Source organism: Dermacentor silvarum, chromosome 7 (assembly GCF_013339745.2).
Source record: "Dermacentor silvarum isolate Dsil-2018 chromosome 7, BIME_Dsil_1.4, whole genome shotgun sequence".
NCBI classification, from domain to species: Eukaryota; Metazoa; Arthropoda; class Arachnida; order Ixodida; family Ixodidae; genus Dermacentor; species Dermacentor silvarum.
In genome coordinates this window covers 125,278,252-125,299,543 of record NC_051160.1, presented here as the reverse complement: position 1 = coordinate 125,299,543, position 21,292 = coordinate 125,278,252, and the positions used below count along the sequence as shown (strand labels likewise).

General features: G+C 42.3%; 1 protein-coding gene across 2 annotated transcripts in view; it reads right to left on the bottom strand.

Moving 5' to 3' along the window:
* LOC125946965 (boophilin-H2-like) overlaps positions 1–10,770 on the bottom strand; it is a 51,615-nt gene extending 40,845 nt beyond the window's left edge. Inside the window, exons 1-3 of one of the 2 annotated variants that reach the window (XM_049671194.1) lie at positions 10,669–10,770; positions 8,265–8,450; positions 5,717–5,940 (exon numbers count right to left, since the gene is read on the bottom strand). In XM_049671194.1, coding sequence (XP_049527151.1) covers positions 5,750–5,940; positions 8,265–8,450; positions 10,669–10,711 — 420 coding nt within the window. In that variant the 5' untranslated portion in view covers positions 10,712–10,770 and the 3' untranslated portion in view covers positions 5,717–5,749. Of the gene's footprint in view, positions 1–5,716; positions 5,941–8,264; positions 8,451–10,668 lie in introns of those variants that run through there. The other variant, XM_049671195.1, reaches the window with a different exon arrangement.
* Between the last annotated feature and the right edge of the window lie 10,522 nt (positions 10,771–21,292).

Here is a 21,292-nt window from a genome sequence, read left to right as displayed (position 1 = left end):
AAAAATAGGCGGCTGCTGCTGCTGATGATGATGGTGATGACAAGAATCTCCATAATACACGCGTGCCAGAAAACTCGCGGTGTTAGAAAGAAAGTGTTTCAGGGAAGGAACAGTGGGAAAGCAAGGAAAGCAGCAGTGCGCCTTCTTGTGACGACAACCGGCATGCCACGATTGAATGTCTTCGCCTCTTCATTGCGCGATGAGCCCCTTAAGAAAGGCTGACGGCTTCCCTTGCAGGAGCCGAACGTTGTCGTGAAGTACAGAAAAGGATGCGAAAATCCCTGGAATGATGGCCTCGATGGTACCATTCCTTTTTGATGTAAAACGTTTTTAGCCGTTTTCAATCTCACTTAAGAAAAACTTCAAGGTATGATATCCGGAACGTTTTCACGGTAATCGCTGCGCAAAACGAACGGGGACAAAAGCGAATAAGAAAAAGGACGCAGCGCTCTCAAAACCGAATAATGCTTGTTTCGACGTAGGCACCAGCGTTTAAAGAGGAAGTCACATGAGCAGAAAATAAAAGGAAATATGCAAAGCAATGTTTCGGAAATCTCGCACGGTCATCAGCACAACACAGAGCGAATAATATATCGGAAATAACGAGACACTTAGGAAGGACTTAGAGATGAAATATCTTTTTCTGTCAGCGTGAAAATGGCTAACACATAAATTGGCACCCGAGTGGCAAATTAGGAAGCCCTCCATTTTCGCGAGTTCCTATACTCCCCTTCTTAAAGATATTTCATTTTTCTTCTTTTCAAAAACTGTACACTCACATGACAGGAAGTTCGCACCTAGTCTAGAATATGTATTATTTTCAACAAATACAACATGACGTTTTAATTACACATTGATGCATAATTGTTGCATAATTATTTCACACAAGGGCAATTCAATACAATAAGAAACACATTTTACATATTCCACAGAGGTATTTAGTGCTTTATACCACGACCACCTTTTGCCGACCACTGAGCAACTTTTATACGAAGGCCAGAACAAATGCTACCTGACTTATTGGGAGAGGGAAATGCCACTTGTAGACCGTATTTCCATGTGTGATCCAATTTTTTACCGCGCACTTCGTCGCCGCCTTTAATCGCATTTTTTTGTAACGCGACAATGCGCTAGCGATGACATAGAATTCATACGTCCTGTTTTAGATAGAGTTATGCCTATGCTAAGAGATTATGCTAGCGTTTATGAATAAAGAACAAAAAAAAATTCGACCCAACACCCGACGTTGCGCTTGCTACTTCCATCGCCGCCGAGTTCGATTCACTTGCGGGTGCCAGTTCACCCAGTAATGTATTTCAATTTATTGCTGGACTACACTCGCGCTCTACCTACCTGCGCACCGCCACTATTAGGTGGTAATATCGCCCTTCAATATTTTCTAACCTTTGCGACAACTTATTCGCGTATGAGATAACAACCATATTGTCTTTGGATGTCGACCAATAACGTCTAACCGATCAGCTGGGCTAGTCATCACCGCGCTCGCCTTCAGTTTTTTTTTATTTTGCGACAAGCCGTTCAGATAAATTCCCGCCATGGTGTAGTGGCTATGGTGTAGTGCTGCGAAGCCTGAGAGCGCGAGATTAGATACCAGCCGCTCTGGCCGCATTTCGATGGGGCGAAATGCAAAAACACCCCTGCGCTGGGTAACGTCAAAGAAACCCAGGCGGTTAAATGTATTCTGGGCGTTTCATTACCGCGTACGTGCTTCATAATCATATCGTGGTTTTGGCTAGTAAAACAAAAGTATTTAATTTTTCTTCCACACACAGGAGCGATAACACAGAACTTGTACGTTGCTGCTACATTTGTGGAACCAAGCCACAAGACTGGTAGGCAACGTATTACATGTGAATCATTCCTGGTAATCAATTACATTTCTTGCTAACGTTGCAATTTGAATATTTGATTGGGAAAATAGTAGGTTTCTTAGAAGCGATGAGTTTCAAAGGACAAGACGTGTTGGATGGCGCCTGCCTCCTCGCCGAAGCAAGGAGCTTGAGCAGCTCCTCTTTTGCTCTAATAGCACGGACTAACACCTTCGCATGAAGTGTTCTAAAGTTTGCGCTTAATACCGTGCCGCCTGTCGAAATCACTTGCTGGTGGGCATCACATGCTTAAGGCCGATGAAATAAGTCTGCTGCGGTGACGTCCATCTTGCCATAGTTTAGAATAAAAATTACTGCAAACGGAAGGGCAGCGGCCACCGCTATCGGATCAGGGCAAATGCGGGACTTAATTTATGCATGAGCATGTGAGAGACCCTTCGTAAGACTGGCGTGTAGATTGCGTGTCAAGCGTAGACATGTACTTGAGAAGAGTTGCCACCCCTTTTGTGCAGAAATGCATTACAACACGGATTTCTCGCACCATTAATGCGCGAACAAGAGTATTATGATCTAAGGTATTCAAACAAAGCGTAGACAGCTGCTTTAAGCATTTGAGATATAACTGTTTATGTTGAGAAGAGGTTGAGTAAGACTGCAAGAATAGGCCGGCACCGATGAAGAAGAGGTAGAGGCGGCTCCAGCTGTGCCTTGCAATATGCAAGTTTACTGAAGCGTCAGGAAGGCTTCACTGCTAGGGTACGGACCGTGGGACACTTCACTTTATTTTTTTTCTTAAATTTATGAATATGCCCTCTCAAAATTTCTGTTGGCATTGAGTTGACTATTGCTTTGTGTTAGATGTTTGACTTTCCCCCATTTTGCGTTTCGTTTGACGCACATTTCAAACAATCTAATGTTGCCCCTGTGGGTACGAGCCTTGTTTTCAGGCAACAACAACAACAACAGTATGCTCTACTTGAGAGCACGCGAAACATATTGGGAGGTTATCCGCCGTTCTCCCCTCAGTTGGGTTGTGGTATTTTTGCGAATGCTTGATTTCATCGATGACTGCGCGCGAATACCATGTTCTTTCTTAGAGGCTAGCTGACGACCTTATCCCTTGCGGAACAAGTCATTGAGTTGTTCTTTGCATAGGGCAGGTCGTTCTCATGCATTTCGAACCAGGCGCGCGTGGTTCCTGTCAAACAAAATACCACATTGGCCAGCATAAGCGTATCCTGCCACCTGTTCTGTTTGTTGACACACTCATAACATGAGATGGAATATTCGACGTCCATGTCACCAGTGCCACAGAAGGTGCCTGGATCTTTTTGAAACGGCAAGATTTAAGAAAATGGAAACAGCTTCTGCGCAGTAAGTTGTGGCACAGTGGGTGCTTCACTGGTCATCGCCGAGCGAGCAACACGGCTACCGTATCGAAGTTTCGTGCTTCGGGGATGGTGATGATCAGGCAGCGTACCCAGCGCCTCCACCAAAACGCTCTTTGTGGCCTCCACCAGCGCCATTGAAGAAGCGTGCATATTTAGTAGAGCAAGCAAGGCACAGAAAAATGCTTCACGGCACCAATTTTTTGTGGGTTAGGTCTGATTCCGACACTGTTACCACGGTAACCAAGCAGTGTGATTTCGCGGCGACCAAAAGGGCACTTGGATTAGTGTAGCATAAACCGGTGCGGCAGAACACTTGGAGAATGTCCGACAGGCCCTGAATATGGCTGGGAAATGTGGCTGAAAAACAATAACGCCCTCTAGGTTATTGTAGGCTCTGAGGAGCGAATCCAGCATGCGCTCCAATGTCGCTGGCTCATTACATAGACCAAATGACATAACTTTAAACTGGTATAGCCCATCAGGTGTTATAAATGCGGTTTCCTCACGGTTCATAGGATCCACGGCAACCTGCCAACAGCCACACCGCAGGTCGACGTACGAAAAATAGCTGGCTCCATGGATGCAGTCGAGGGCATCATGTATGCTTGGTAATGGATATGCTGGGTGTTCAAAAATAAGCTTCACAGAATTTTTAAAAATCGCCTGTGGCAGGTAGCATATTTCTTATTGTAGAGCTGGGTTCTTCGAACAGGCGGACATAAGTAGCACTAGAAATCGAAACACACATTCAACTACTTAACAAACATTTACTAATAAACGTCTTAGATAAATAAATTAAGAACCATATTGCAATTTACGAATTGTAGCCAGTGGGTTTTCAAGACGCAAGCACTTGAAATAAATTTCCAGGTTGACAGCCGTTTCGAGATATTTCCCAAAGTGTTGGACGAAATGCATGGGCGTTTCAGTTACTTTAGTGCTTCAATGTATTAAACAGAATTTTGGCAAAATGTAAGTGGAGCAACAGTGCACTTTTACGGCGAGTTTGATGGCGCATATCTCCAAACTGTTGTCATTCTGGAAGTTCATTCCAAGTGGATGCGTGTCGCAAGCCCCCCGCCTACAATTCGTAAATTGCAATATGTTTCATAAAGAAACCTAGAAACTGTCTTCGCTTCTAGGTTACCGGACATATTTAGTATATTTTTTATTTGATATTCCCCAACAAAATTCTATAAACTGTCCTTGTTTCTAGGTTACTGGACATATTTAGTATATTTTTTTATATTCGCCAACAAAATTCTATAGTAGCATGAGTTGTTAATTATTTTTCTTTTCTGCTACGTCCCACTATTTTTTATCATTCCTTCAAGTCATCACAATGGCAAATGGCGACTCTTTTAAGTACACATATTGCTTGCAGAAGAGCAATGACAGAGAAATTGCCGAAGGCCACTTTTCTCCGTACTCGTTGTCGAAAATACTTTAAGGCCATGGTTTTGTCATGGATGTGTGTTTTTCTCATTCTGTTTTTGATAGGTGTTTCACTTTGTCATACCCGCTGTTGCCAATGATACCCCCACTGATGATAATCCCAATGGCTGTGTGCCGGAATTAGCGCGTTATGTATAAGCGCGACGTATAACCTTTAAGGATTCCGAATGAGTTTCTTTTATCAAAACATTTGTGATATTAGGTAGCCCTAATAGGCGAGGTTTGTACAAAGGCTGCTCAATAAACTCAACTAAAGCATGTGAAATATGCGCGTGCAGGCTCGTTCTGTTCTTTTTACTGTCAGCCATGAGAAGGTAGAAGCGGATAACGAGGCCATGAGATGTCCTCTTTGATGAAAATGGCCTCGGAGAATGGTGGGACATGTGCAACCCACTTTTTTTCTCGCATAAAAATGTTTTTAGGCTTTTCGACTTGACTTATCATAATCAATAGCTTACTAAAATTACACTCGTAGCTCAGCGTCAGCCCAAAAACAACCTCTTCTTTTTTTCTTTGTGTCGACCAACAAGGAGAAGGAAATAGGGGAAAATACGGGGACAATAGTGATAAAAGCGGCAGAATACGTCGTTTTAGAATATAAACGTGATCCTCATCTATACGAATGAAATAACGCTGCTTTTGTCCCCTTGGAAGCGTTAAATACATGGTAAAAGACGACAATGCGCTTGAAATTTGAACCGTAATGTGAGCAATGTGACCACCAACCTAGGATCTAGTATGGCGCTTAGATATTGCACCTGCACGGCCTTGTTAAACTAATACCAGTAAAAAAATGGCAAGAGTAAGACAACCTTTAAAGTTATCTACTTCGTACATCTAATTTATTCAAAGCATGAACGCCTTAGCATGTTGCTCAGTGTCAGTGTACTTTCTTTTCACCCAAGATATTGTGAAAAACGGCTCTACATGTATGTTTACACGATAACATCTTGAATTATCTGAAATAAAAGCGTTTCAGGAATAGATTTTTATTGCAAGAAATCAAACTACATCTCTGCGAGTTTATTTTATCATCGCAAACTGCTGCACACTCTACGGGAGTAAACTTCCCTTACAAACTTTCATGCAATCGAAGTATGACTGAAAGTTGTTTCCATTGCTCTGGCAACCTCCATAGACAAAAGGGCGGCAGGATTCCGTCAGGTGGTTATAGTAGAATCGATGCATATTGGCGAGACATGGACCACGGTGCGGCGGACGGCGACACATTTCCTCAACCCGCACTGTGAGCAAAAGTACAAAAATGGATAACGCTGTGTCACTGCGTGAAAGTAATAAAGGTGTTATGGCAAGTATCTGTCACCATTCGTAAAACCTCTAATTTGGTAATAACTCGATTGTCAGCCCACGAGGCATACCATCTAAGGAGATCAATTAGGATCCTTAACAAGTATAAGCACTGGAGTTGGAATCGTGACTTTTAGTGTAATCTAAAAACGGAAATATAATGTATACTTACGTAGAATATCGTAACGAACACCCAATATACTTTTTCATTTCTAGACTCCGTGTAACATGAAGTTTTCTTGCAGTCAGTTTGTAGAAATTATTTAGTTTCACCGCGTCATTCATGCAAGAAGTATTGATGCCAATTGATTACCAAGTATACCGAGGAGGTAATACTTTTATTTCTCTGGTACCCCGCAAAAATGAAAATGCCAAAAAACAGAATGTGACCAGATCGACGTAGAATGATATTCACACCATGCCGCCTTATCAAGTGCATTCGTGGACATATTTGTTTTCTTAAATCCCCACAGAATTAGGTTCCAGCAGCAATGTTTGTGCGCACAGGATAATATGACAAAATTATTTTGACAAAGAAAAATTACGTGCTAAATTATTCAATCTTCAACCAACCGTAAATATTCATTTGGCACTAGCCGAAAAAACGATATCCCCGGTAGGTCTGGGGACAATTATGCATTTCTATCGGGTGTGATTCGCCTTCAGTTTGCGAAGTGGTTATGCCTTCACACTCATCAAAATATGGTAAAATATCGATTTCTTTTTGTTCACGTATATACTTTTGTGCTTTTAAAGTAGTAGAAGTAGAAAACTTCACCTCTAGCTTGTCTGATCAGCTGGGACTAGGCATTTATATATATATATATATATATATATATATATATATATATATATATATATTATCATCTTCGACAACATGGCGATGACTTCAGTCAAGTAAAAACAGAGATTCAATATATTGAAGCAGTCTTAATGATGTAGCATTCAGGTTTTTGCAACACGCTATCGAGAACCAGCTGCATAATAGAATTTATTCTCCACATAGCAACGTTTATTTTCACACAAGTGCCAGATTTCTTTTAATGTTTTTATGTACTCTACAAAGTCAATATAGTCTCTGCGAATTTTGAAAGAACTTCGTCAATTGCTGGCAGCTTACGATAATAAAAATGCAGTTGCACCAATGAAGAAACAGAATTTCTCGTGCGACCACATTTAAAAATAGACTTCCAGCAAAAATCTTACTGCTTCATGATGTGCTGTTTGGTTTCACCTTTTTAAGAATCTACTAGACTGCCCCCTAACCCACGCCCTACATACATTATTTAGTTTAGTAGTAGAAGGCGATATACGTGAATTTATTTGTCAGTTGTTTTATACGTTCACACGATTAAGAAATGTGCGCGAGAATATGCCTTGCAATAGTGTGCATAAATGAACATTATTTTTATATAACTGTAGATACTGCAACGACACCATCAGCGATTGCTCTACAAATGTAGATGCGAATTTTCGCAGTTTTGGCTCCATCACTGTGCATGCACATGTGCCTATTTCGTTCTTGAATAACAAATATCGGTAGCGTAGCTGTACTAAAACAAGCGATATGCATCCCGCAATCTGAAAGGCACACATTTAAAATTCGATATAAGAAACTTAACCAGTGATGTAACATTCGTATATTGTTTCGAGAAGAGTGGAAGACCTGCAACATGTGCCACAATATGCTACAGAGAGTAGGTTACAAATAGTGGCAAGAGGCCACACAAATCAGGTCTCCTCGACTTATGTGTCTTTCCACGAAGTTCTGCTTGCTCCGTTCAATATGGCGCGCTATTTTGCTAATTTTCTAGTGCCGCTCCAATATACTTGAGTGCAGTTTCCCTTCATGCGATGTTAGTGGATGCGCGTACTTCATATGCTAACTTTAATGCAAGAAAATCTGGAAATTTATCCACAGAGTTTAAGGGGGCGCATGCCTCAATAACGTTTTGCTGGCTCAACGACATTTACTATAGTTTGTGGTAGATAGACTAAACATAATATCATCAACACGAGCCTGAATTTTTTTCACGTAACCTAATGCAATTTTCCATTTAATGAATCATACTATCTGGAGCAAAATTCTTGGGCCTTTAACAAAAGTCCTACATCAAATATCCTGTGCACTTCTACTACACTATACACGCATAAAAAAAGTCACGATTCATACAGAAGCAAGCAAATATCGTTACAGCCAATGTGGCTCTTGATCCCTCATTTCCCTGTAGTCTGCAATCTAAACCTGATGGGTACTCACCCTTTTCATTTGCACATGTATGCTCGCAAACTTCCTTCGTGTCATATCTGTTATGGTTTCCACCACAGCCGCCGTAGTTAAACTGCTCACATTTTCCTGTTTTTGTGTTGAACCACCACCTTGGCAGGCTGAGGTTGCAGATCCCTCTGTCCGCATTCCCAGCGCATTGCTGTTCAACATTTAAAGCTGGATAAATCCACAAAAAAGGTGAGTTTTCAATTAGTCCCCGTGAATGAATTCATCAATTCGGGCGTTTCTATAACGATTACATATTCAAGGTGATGTGTTCACAAGAACCATCATGTGTGGCGGGAGCCCAAATGGGGGTAAAGTATACCTGGAGTATTGCGTGGGCTCCGGTTACCAATTGTGCGCTTTATAGATGCTTAAAAATATAACTCAATTTCCGTATTCAGATAGCATGTTAAATAACAATTCGTCATGTCGTTTAAGTAAACGTGGCAGTCCGCAATACATGGATTTGGTGCAACCGATTTCCAATGCGACGAGGCGCTTATACGTTGTACACAGTACCACAGCCACACTAACGGGATTCGACGTCATTCGTAGGAAAGCGCAAACACACGAGGCAAATTTTATTTTATGCGATTGCTATTTACCGTTAACCCATGAATTCTTTTAGGAGATGTCTACACAATTTTGTACGATAACCTAATGCATCAACAGGAAAAGCATTGATGAATGTTATGATATTTTAGGTTACATGCATCTTTAAACACTTCTGATTGGAATTCAGCTGCAGGTTTGAATAACGGGCGCAAAATGATTTAGTAAAATGAGTTGGAAGGTTTGCCAATCGGTGTTCTTGCTCGGTTTGAGTATGTCGTTCTATGTAGCGCATACTCTTCTATCATTGTTTCGCGCAATGTGTTTCACCGGGAATAATTTCCAAGTGGCTCGATGGGTGCTTTTCAAGCCTGCTATAGACATGAAATAGTTGGCATTCTCAAATTTGACCCTTCTACAGCGAGATTTCGTATGGAGTTCATATTTTGTAAACTTGAAAGATCACTAAATAATTCAAAATCCTTAATCTGTTTAGTTGCTATACAAATATTATAATTTTGAAGATGCGAGAAATGCGCTGAAAATTCCACAAAAATTATTGGATCCAGACCTGGTTGAAACACAGTGAAGAAATCGCTGGCTACGATCGCAATGACTTTGAGAACACTAATTAAATTATTGTTGTGATTGTAGACCAAATAAGCAATAATTAAAGAGCAAGGTCGCCTATATCATTGGTCCTAGTACTGCTCGAAGCAGGATACTCTCGACCATATAGTTAGTATACTAACTCTAGAGGAAAAGCTGGGCCAAAAAAGCGGGAAGCGCAAAGGCGCCGCCATGTTGCTACGACTCATTTTTGCAGAACTAAAAATAGTCTGCATATTAAGCAAGAGCAAGCACTTACACGTAGAACGTAGGCACGGACAACGTTTGAAGTTAATTCCGTACATTTTTTCAGACACATTCGATGGCTATTTAGAAAAGTTTTATGCGAAATTTAAGGTGCCTAAAAGGATGCGTTTGCAGGCACCTTAACTATATGGCGCTACCATGCTGACGGAGGCTTGGAATCGCGTTGATTGCGCCCCTTATCTGAATGGCACCTCGTCGTCTGCGCCTGCGCGCCAGCATAGAGTAGCAACATGGCAGCGCACTTGCGGTTCCCGATTTCAATACATGGGCACTATGGGCAGCTTTTCCACTAGAGTTGGTTCGATTAACTCTAAGCTCTCGACTTCATCGTTAGTCTCAATCAGGTTCCACAACTTCGTGAAGCTCATGAAGACAAATGATTTCACAATGAAAGTATGCTTTGTTCGTAAACTCCGTGCATGTTGCGGTGAAATAATCGTAGTATTTGTCAAGAGCAGTTTTTTCTCAGGAAAGTACAGATTACAGACTACAGATTGCAGTTGTCAGGGCCAGTTTTTTTTTTCAGAAAAGTAAACATTACAGACAAACACGTAAAAATCAACACCATAGTGTTGTGGTTGAAATTAATGCAATGGCTGTAACTAAAAAACAAAACACTGTATGTACTTAGAAATCGAGCGAGAAAAGCACAGAATGAATATTCTCAATCATTATGTGCTTAAATTGGTCAATTTCTCCATTGTACGAAGCTATCTATCACGTATCTGTAGTTATTCAATAGATTCGATATTTTTGTGCACTATTTCACATATTCATAAACAATATCCTAGCCTCTTGAGCATTCCCCAAGGAAACGATTTGCTTTGTTGGCTGAAATAGCAATGAACGTCTAAATGAACATCAATAGGAAATATAAACAACTTTTTTATATAAATGCCTTTTATAGGCACATTACTTCTAACGGCATGAATATTTCATACCATATAAGATCACAACTCACCACAAGCTGTGCTAAGGATCACCAGAAATACGTAGGCCTTCATGGTGGGAAATTTTGCCACACAAGTGTAGCTGGACTACTCGCAGGCGCCGTCTTTTATACCGTAAAGGGCAGTAGGGAGAAAAAAAATGTGTGACAAGTATAATCTGTAACAATAAAGGGCTCATAATAAGAGAGCATCTCATAACCAAGTCTGTAGTGCAACCGCGACACAAAGGCATAGATAAAAAAGTTCACACAATGTCAATGGCTCAGTAATCACAGTAAATCAAGATATGCCGCATTGTGTTCGGGTAATGGATTCCAGAAACTTGCCTAGCTTTCGCATTCATAAAGATACAAAAAATGCAATTTTAGGGGTTGTTCCCAGCATGTCCAAATAATCAAGTTATTCTCCTGCACGGCGTAGTGGATTTTATCGAGAACAGTCCCATAAGCGTGAACTTTCAGAGTGAACCTCCTGCGCGACTGGGCATCGTGTCGCGAGGCTTAACTTCACAGACAGTGTGTCTCACGATGCTACTTCGATGGAGGCGAAATGCAAAAACGCCCGTGTGCTAGCGTTGTAGTGCACGTTAAAGAACCCCAGGTGGTCCAAATTAATCCGGAGCCCTACACTACGGCGTGCCTTATAATCATAACTGGTTTTGGCACGTATAGCCCCATAAAAAGAAGAAAGAAGTACTTCGTTTTATGGAACAAGTCCACTCTACCCTTGGGCACACCGACAGGAAGGCTGTCGATGCCAACCTGGATTACATTGCAAGATCAGAAAGATTTAGATAAAATCAGGGCCTAGGGTTCCGAAATACTTTGACAAATTTGATGACTAGCTGTTTATTACTTTTTTTAGTCTTCATTTATTTCTTTATTCAAGTCATGTGATGTATTCCACCTATTCATTCTCTTATGCGTATACATTCTCAAATTTAGGTTTGCATTATTTTATAAATCTCCTTTCTCATTGTTATATCGAACTACCCGGTTCTTGGCCAATCCCCAGAGTGGGTATGTGCCACTAATACCAAGGCTCTACATCTACATCCACTGATTGTATAACCTGCTTCGTGGTTATATCAGAAACAATGTTCGTTATACATGAAGGAAATATATTTTCTGGAGAATGAAGTGCTCCTATGGACCATATCAGCTCTAATATGTAAAGAAAATTGTCGGCCCTTCCAGTCCGTGAAGATGGTTGACCAGCGAAGCTGAAATGTGCGGCCCCGGTGTGTGTAACCTCATAATTTCTCAATTATGAGGTTACACACACGTTCGGCTGCCTCAGACAGAACGACGTCACTGTCTCGAGTTTCGCCGATGGCATGGTTAGCAGCACTCGCCCGCCATTGCCGCTTGCGATTGTTCGTAATTAAATTGCTTCAAAATTAAATCCGTCCGTTACGTAAGACAATGAATGGTTCATACCCCCTTAAGCAATGGATCACATCCTTTAGACGCGGCCTGCCCATTATGACGACAGGAGTGAAATTCTACACGCTGGAATGATGAGCAGCAACGGAGCCAGCTGTAGAAGAAGACGACGAACGCGGGAGCAGTGGCACGAGCGAGTGCCGAGCACGAGCACGAGCGCAACCCGAGTGGAGCCAACGAGCCAGCTGCGGAAGAAGACGACGACGCTCGAGCCAGTGCTGATGATGATAGTTCTCTGTGGACAGGCGACGGACAGACGCTTTTTTTGTTTCGCCTAACAATATAAAGCTTCGCTTTAAAACAACAGTTGGTAATTGACGACCTTAAGGGGTCCTGAATCAATCACATTAGGCTTGGTAACAAAACGTATTCCGCGGGTGGCATACGCTGCGGTGAACATCGCAGCCAAATTTTGAAGTTGCAGGTGCCGCGCACGAAAGCGGAGCGCGAAGTCAAGTTTTCTCATACGCTCTTTTTTCAACAGAAGCCTGCTCCTTAATATTTTCTCAATGCTTTATTTCGTAGTATAGTATATTTCCATACGCGGCTGGCATTGGCTAATGGCTGACATCAATCAACAAGAGTGTTTCGATCAGATCGGTTCTTCTTACTGTATCTGTGCATATATATTCACAAAGTTCAACAAACAGGCTGAAGTATGCGAAAATATCTTTTAAAATTTCGATAATAATTAAGAACTTTCGGGAGAAGCCGATTATCGACTGCTCAGTCTCTGCCACGGTCGCCAGCGTGGGAAATAATCTTTGGTCACCCTGCTTACGGGTATCGTAGCCATCGCGTCTCGAACCACGTGGGAGTTAAGATCTGAGCACACGCACGTTTGCCGGCGCGCGCACACTCCTGGCCGCTCTTGCTTAGATGCCGTGGCCGACTTTGCTTCGTATTGAGCTATGGATAGCGCTTCGAAATGCGCAAGTTAGATGTGCCTACTATTTCTCTGTAAACATGGCGCAAGAGAAAGCCGGTACGCACCTCGTAGCACGGCCAGACTGGAGAATATTAGCGCGTGCCATTGAAGCGCGACTACATCTCTAGAGGCAAAACACTAGTTGCTTAAAATTATGCATCGAATACGTCTGCAATGGAAACATTTGAAAGCGTACAGACAATTTCATTCGAATTGGAAAATGGGAAGTGACATGCTGTTTGCTTCCATCCATGAATAATTATGGATACGAAACTGCGCAGGCTTTCTGAAGTTTTCTCGTGGCGATGAATGCTGAGATGTTCCGAGATTGTATTACCGTATTTACCACTGCAATGTCGTCAAAATGCTCGTATGCGTAACAGTAAAGGCTATATATGTATAGTGTTAACATTATACGATTTGATCAATAACTTCATTTTCTAACTGCCTCTTCACTACATATTAAGTTTTAGCTATGTCGTCAATACTAGAGGAAATGTACAGGTGGCACGCGTGCTGTGTTAGTGAAGATTAAAGTGGTGTTTTTGTGAATTATTTCAATGTAATTCTGGTTTTATCTTAACACAAAAATAACAGATGTGTGTTGGTACTAAGAACACATGGATATGCTAGTTCGTTCAAAATCTGGGTGAACCTACTGCTATGAATTCATGGAAAACTGTCAGTGCTCATCAGTGTAATGCGCGCCTTTATAGAATAAGGTCTATAAATATACATGGGTGTACTCAGGTTAGATTGCGATGCGGCGTTGTGACGAATGTTCCCACTTACTACGCTTCATTTGATTTGTTGTGCTCAGTGTATGCGATGTCATAGCGATGTAAGCTGGCGCAGTACACTAATTGGCGCAAAAAGCCTCAAACGGGAATTTTTTTCCGCCATGAAGTTCGCCCTGCGAAATGTAGATGGCGTTGCCGTACCTCCACAAGCCGCCATTGTAGGACATATTGGCTGCTATGGCACATTCACTGCCGCCTTGGGTAATATTGGTTAGTCCTAGCGGTGCAGCGCAACCAGTGGTTTGCGTACATAACACATAGTAACGAGCACGCCGCTTAACATTGTCTGCTCACCCAGTCAGTTACTCGCGCAAGGTTGTGCATCGAAGCCACGCACTAGTTTTGTTTGTCTAACGTCCACGACAGCAGTGATTTGGACGTGCTTCGGCAAGCGGCTGACGGAACGGACGCGCGAACACAAAGCCCCTACCTCCGAGATGGTGCCGGTCCACCAAGCAATCTCGGGGCTCGAGTGGAGGTGACAATGTCTATAAACTTCCTGCGACAGATGGCTCGTCAGATGCGCCAGATTGCAGAGCACGGGGCGTGGCCTAATAGTGACATTATCTGACCGCAAGGCAGGGGGAAGTTTTCCTCCTCGGTCATCTTGCTTGTGGGCGCACCCGCAGGATTTTAGTCGGTGTAACGGAGTAACGTTGCCGTTACCGTATAAAAATACCACTGTTAAAGCTGCAAATTACTCGAATTGAAAAACGTACCCAGTTTCATTTAGAAATTACCCGACAATGTAGCTGTTTAGTGGTGACGGCTCATTAGTATCCAGTCAGTGCCCAAGGCTAAATGTCCCACTGACCCATCATTAGAAGACTGGCAAGAGCGGAACCTAATTCAAGCATCAATAAGAAAGGTCACATGTAGCAATAAAGAAATTTTTGCCAAGCATTTGATCCTCCCTTCGCATCGAGTTAACGGCCACAATCCCTTGAAAGAGGGTACTCAAAGACAACCAGACTGTAGATTTCGTTACGCATGCAGTTGCTTCAACTGCCACAGATTCGGCCACAGCCCGCAAAGCTGCAGAAGGGCAAGCTGATGCGGCGCGTAAGAGGGCAAAGCTGCAACAAACTCTGGCATCTGCCCAGTTCACAAATAGAGCCACCATAGCTATTCCAGCAGATTCTTTGTCGCTGGCATTAAGCATTGCGATGCCTTGTCAGAAGAACCCTTAAGCTACGGGCTGGTAGGCTCCAAGGAACTCCTCCCTCACGACACACACACAAAGCTCCCAAAGGCGCGTGTGTACAGGAGTGACGAGGCCTTCACGCCACTCTACGGATCCCGCGAAAAAAGATAAAACCAGCATTACGGGACCCGGAATTATCTCTGTTAGCTTTGGACACACAAATATGACAGGTGCTTAAAGACCTCCTTCGTTTTAGTCATAGGTGCTGTGCGTTCAAAAGACACGCCAGAAATCAACAAACAAACTTTGTCAGGCCAAATGACACTTCCCGCAAATACACCGGCGACGCTGTTGCCTTGTCGGGTGGGGTTGCCGTGATAGTCGACGAAGGTGCAGCCTGTCGACAATTACATCGCTGAACGAGCCTTGAGGCAGTTGCCATCCGGACGTTGCTGTTTAATGAGCTAATTAACATTAGCTGTCTGTACGTTCCTCCCAGCTATAAATTTTGCAGAACATTATTTGAAAATATTATCGACGAACGTCTCGAACTGTTTATAGTCGTAGTTGATTTAAATCCACATAGCACTCTGTGGGAAGACTGGTTGCGATGCGAGAAGCTGCCGGGTAGACAACTTTCACTTCTGAATTTCATGCCTGCCCATTAACAAGAGCCAGCATTCTTTGGCGTTGCATACAGAACAATCCCACTATGCATAGTTTCGATGCACTCATGTCGTTGGAGTTGTATTAGGAATTCGTACTGATTCCTGATAATCCGTTTGGATAATTTTGAGTTAAACAAAACGGAATGAATGCTTTCCACGCGTTTACCGATGGAAGCTTGACTCTCGTAACTGGCGACTGTTCCGTCAACTTGGATAATCCAGCCATGAGGGCATTGTTTCTTTTAAATGGTGCTGTAATGTACTTAACATACTGTATAATCGACGCTACTGCGGAAAACATCGAAAAATCTCAGGGACAGTGTAACAAACGTCGCATCTCATGGTGGAACGAGGAATGTGGAAAAGCATGGGGAAATCAAAACAAATACTCGGGACTACTTTGTGAGCCTGCCAATTGTTGAAAATCCGATTAACATCAAACAAGTAAAGTAATAGGGCAGAAGAACACAAGGTATTTTGAAAAAGTATATCTTTAGTGTAACTTTTTACACTAACGAGAAGAGTGACACAGTGTGAATAATTTAAAAGGCCGCCAAACAGACCCTCTGTATTTAGTGACTAGCCAAGGCGACAGCCTGTAAGACCTGGATGACTTTCTGGGGGAACACATCATACCTCTTGCGCATTGTACTACATGAAACTTTACTTCGGTTCAAAGAGCACGCAGAGCGAAAGCTCCTTCAACGCAAATGTGCACTAAATAAGGTATATAATTGTCCATTTCATTTAGCTGATCATCAGGCGTCTCTCATTTGTTGCAAATCCGTACCAGGTGGCGACCACATTATCTATATAATACGGTAGGTATACAAGCTTGTTTTATAAGTTTTATGGAAGAGAGAAAATGGTAAAGAGATGTATGCTAGAACGATAAGCATATATACCAAAACTGAGTTGATAAAGCAGTCTAGGTGAATATGTGTCATCGCGTCCTTTCAAAGTAGATGTCAATAAATCATAATCCTTTTTCTCCTCCTCCTCATCATCAAATGCTGATATTTACTGCAAAAATGAACACACTTTTGTCTCTCTTCAATGTCATGTGGGCTGCCGGGTACATTCCAACTCCTTATTATCAGTATTATCATCCCCATTCTTAAAGAAGTTAAGGACTCATCCTTAGCGAGAAGTTACAGGCCGATAGCTCTGACAAGCTCTTTGTGCAAAGTATTTGAAAACATAATAAATCGTCGTCTAATCATCTTCTGCAAACTAAAAAATTACTAAATAAATTCCAATGTGGCTTTAGAGAAAGTAGATGAAGAAATCGCCCCCTTGTTCGCATTGCGGCTAACACTAGGGAACCATTCGTGCGTAAACAGTTGTTTTTGCCACTATTTCTTGGCTTGGAGAACGTGTATGACACCACATAGCGTTATGGGACTCTACGTGAACGTTCTGAGGTGTGTGTCCGTGGCAACATGTTAACTATAATCGAAAGCTACCTGTCTAACTGTCCTATCCATGCAGTGGTTGGCCAAGCTTTGTCCAGGTATTTCACCCAAGAAACTGTTGTTCCGCAAAACGGCATCCTTAGTTGTAGAGTCTTTATTGTGAAAATGAACTCTCTACGCACAACTTTTCCGCGCAGAATGTTCTCCTCGGTATCATCGACGTCGGGCCGATAAGTTGAAGTCGTGCAACCTTGCTATCTGCGGATGATGTGTCGAGCACATGGCTTAAATAGAGTAGGTAAATGGGCAGATGAAAACGGTTTTATGTTTAGCCCACTGAAAAGTACATGCGTTCTTTTCAAAAATAAGAGAGGAATAGTACAAGACGCTGCTATTGAGCTCTCTCGCAGTATGTATCTCTAACCACAGAAAGCAAGTTTCTCGGCATCATATTGGACTCAGAAGTTAGATTCATTCCACATATTATTGTGCTAGAAATTATATGGAAACTCCAAGCGCATTTTCGCCGTCTCCGTCGTTGTCGCCGTGAAGTTCCGTATAAAGCCCAATGGTGATAAAACCGTCTCCGCGCGTCGTATGCTGTATGTACGAGTCAAAGCGTGCGAGGGCGAGTGGGCATCTTAATCTCGAGGAAGTCGGCAGCTTAATCTAGTGCACGCGAGAGAGCAAGACGGCTGGAAGCGCGCGCGGTCCTTGTTTACGCGCGAGGTACGGGGAGGAGGCGACGTAGACGGTGTGGAATGTGCGTTCTGCTCTTGCTGCTGCTGCTGCTGCTCACGGAGATACCGCACGGGTGCCTGTCTCGAAAGCGATCTGTGATGTGGCCGAAAGTGTGCGACCGCGGGAGCTTTATCTTCAAAGCGATCTGCGATGGATACAAAGTGCATGTGCTGAGTGCCGGTAGCTACGTATGCGCTGCGCTTTCGACGTTTAGTTCGTGTTGAAGCGAGAGCCAGCGCGAAGGTCAATTTGCTCGCTGCCACTGGCGCGCTTTCACACTCCAATGTTCTGACGAAAATTGCATTTGCCGGAGGAAATCGGGATATAAATCCGTGAGGTTGTCGAAGTAGTAATTCTACATAATTTTCTAATAGCTGCGAGATTTGCTGGGTAATTAGTCACAAAAGGTAATGTACAGGACAGTGATGGCTCATAGCGAAATCATTATTCTCGCTTCATACATAAGTAAAACGTCGTAGTTCAAGCTTCAATTCGAGAATTCTACACAGATAACGGATATAACTGTACTGTTTAGGACTACAAGGCGATCTTCAAATGTTGTACGAATGCATTAGAAAGAACAAGAATGATACGAGCTCATTACCGGCATCAAGGACCCGTGCGCACGTTTTTCAATTCAATTAAATATTGGAGTTTCACGTGCCATAGCCACAATATCAATTCGAGGCACGCCGTAGTAGGGGACGCGTGATTATTTTGACCATCTAGGGTTCCATAACGTGCACCCAATGCACGGTAAAAAGGGCGTTTTAGCGTTTACTTTAGAACACCATCGTTAACCACGTGCAGTACATTCGTCTTGTTCTAAAATACCATTTCTGTTCGCGAACCCTTGCTCAAGTTACGGATGCCCTCCTCTCATACCACAAGCAAAACTACACAAAACTACTGTCTTCAATTGACGTAGCACGACGATGTTCTCGCACATGGAAATAATGCACCGAACAACGAAACTTGCCTTGGTAATAAATGCGAACGCATTATATAGTGTGTTTCAGCCATTATTTTCAAAAAATTTAAAAGGTTGCCTGTGCCAGATAGCACAATTGTAGTTTGGTCCGCTCGAAGAGGCCCACATTACGTGAAAACTAAACATAATCGACTAATTAACAAAAAACTACTATTATTTACTAATTACCTCATGGCCCACCATACTGCAATTTACAAATTGAAGCCGTGGAGTTTGCGAGGCGGTTCCACTTGGAACGAATACTCTAGATGACACTAGTTTCGAGATTATAATTGCCGAACTTTGCGCAGAAATGCATTGTCATTTCAGTTATTTTCATGACAAAACGTCTCTTTGTGCATTGAAGCTCAAACCTAACTGGAACACAAAGTTCGGGCATTATTATCTCGAAAATGGTGTTATCCTGAGAATTCGTACCCAGTGCATTTATCTTACTAACTCTACGGCTAGAATTTGTAAATTGTACTATGGGCCATAAAGTAGGTATTGAAAAACCTAATTAGTAAATTTTTGTTAATTAGTCTTTTATGCGTTTCAATTTTTTTGCAAGTAATGACCGCCTCTTTGAGTACACCAGTTTATAACCTGGAATAGTGCTATCTACGACAGGGAACCTTTAAAAATTTTGGAAAGTGTTTGCTGAAACTCCCTCTATGCCCAGTGAAGTTAAAAATCCGGCGTCCACCCGGCGTTAACATACGATGGCACCAAAACCCACGTGACGAATTATTCACCTCACGTTCCAATGACAAGTAAAACCAACCTGGCTCACTCCAAAAATTGACTTGACTCACCCCCAAAATTTGAGTGGCCAACCCCCAAAATTGTCTGTGCCCAATTGGAAAATTGAGCTCACCCACGTTCGAAACCAACCTGGCATTCTCCCAAAATTTACTTGGCCCACCCACAAAATTTACTTTACCCAATTCGGAAACTAAGTTGACCCACGTATAAAACCGACCTGGCCCACTTGCTCAATTGATTTGGCCCACTGCCAAATTTTGGGTGGCCCACCCTCAACACTGATTTTGCCCAATTCGAGCACATGACTATCACTGACTGTCACATCATGTGATGTGACAGAGTCATGTGATCAAGCGCCTGAAGTTGCAAGGTCGCCTGACCAAGTGATAACAATATGGGACAATGTCACATGACATGCACGTCGAAATAGCAGGGCCTCCGAGGATGCTTTCGCATTCGCACGTAAGGACGCTTAAGTGCCTTTGTAACTTCTGTTTCGTTATCAAAGCGACATGCTAGACACGTGTGAGAAATCTATTCGTGTGAAGAAACCCTGAAATATCTTGCTTATTCTCAATTAAGGACGTCGTATAATATCTTTCCATTGGTTACCCTATCCCGTGGTTGCACAGCACACTTTATTATGAAGGGTTTCCTATCTTGGAACCTTTATTCTCACAGATATCTCCCCTTGCGCGATTATTTCAACCTATTGTCTTTTAGCGTATAAAAGCCAGTGCCTGCGACTTGACTAGCCACTGTCGTGTGCCTGACTGTACCCACCATGAAGGCCTACGTATTTCTTGCTCTCCTTAGCACCGCATATGGTGAGTTCCGAACCAGACTGAATGTATATATTGTCGTAAAATGTATGTAACAGGAAGTATAGCGCATATCGGAAACAACTATATGAAAACCTTTGAATGGCCTTTCACATTCACCTTCACATCGACTTTTGAGAAATCTATGTGGTTTTTATAAAAGGAAGCATAAACAAGGGCTGACTACAATTTATTAATCAAGTTCATGCAAGACGAATCTGATGAGAACAGCGCTGTGCCGGTTTGACTTATTTTTGGAAAGAGCCTCTGGGTTTTTGTCAACTCTACGAAGCATAGTTTTAATTAGAACCTGAATTTTTACAAGAGTAGCCGAAATTATGTAAACTGCACCTGCTAGAATATTTTCAACGTACAGATCTGATGATAAATTTACAGCTTGTGCAAGATTCTTAAATAGTTTTGTAATGTTGTGCAAAAGACCTGGTCATAAATAAGTTAGATGTATCAAACTGCGGCAATTTCGGCTCCTAGTGCTGCATTATAAGGTGCAGTATAAAGAGTTTTGCAACATTTTCATTGTTGTGTTACAATGTTGTAAACTGGATATTCTAGCTTTTATTATATTGAAATAAAAAATAAGACACCTATTGCATAAGTTCCCGAATTTTCTTGATAGAGTTACTAGATTTTCAATTTAAAATCCAACAAACGTCTTTAACATGTGAGCTGTGGTTGCCGAGAAAGACGATTTACTTGTTCGCATGCATTTATTCTGGAGCTCCGGATCTAAAATTCCTCCTAATGATGGTTGCCAAAGTTGTGGCGTTTGTTTACAAGTAGGTGAATAAATACAGCGAAATGAATCCCAATGTCTATAAGCTACCAAGCAACTACAGATAAATATAGCTATTGAAATAGAGTAATTTACTAATATATGCTCATACTGAATTAGAAGGGAAAACACTTATGTAACGGCT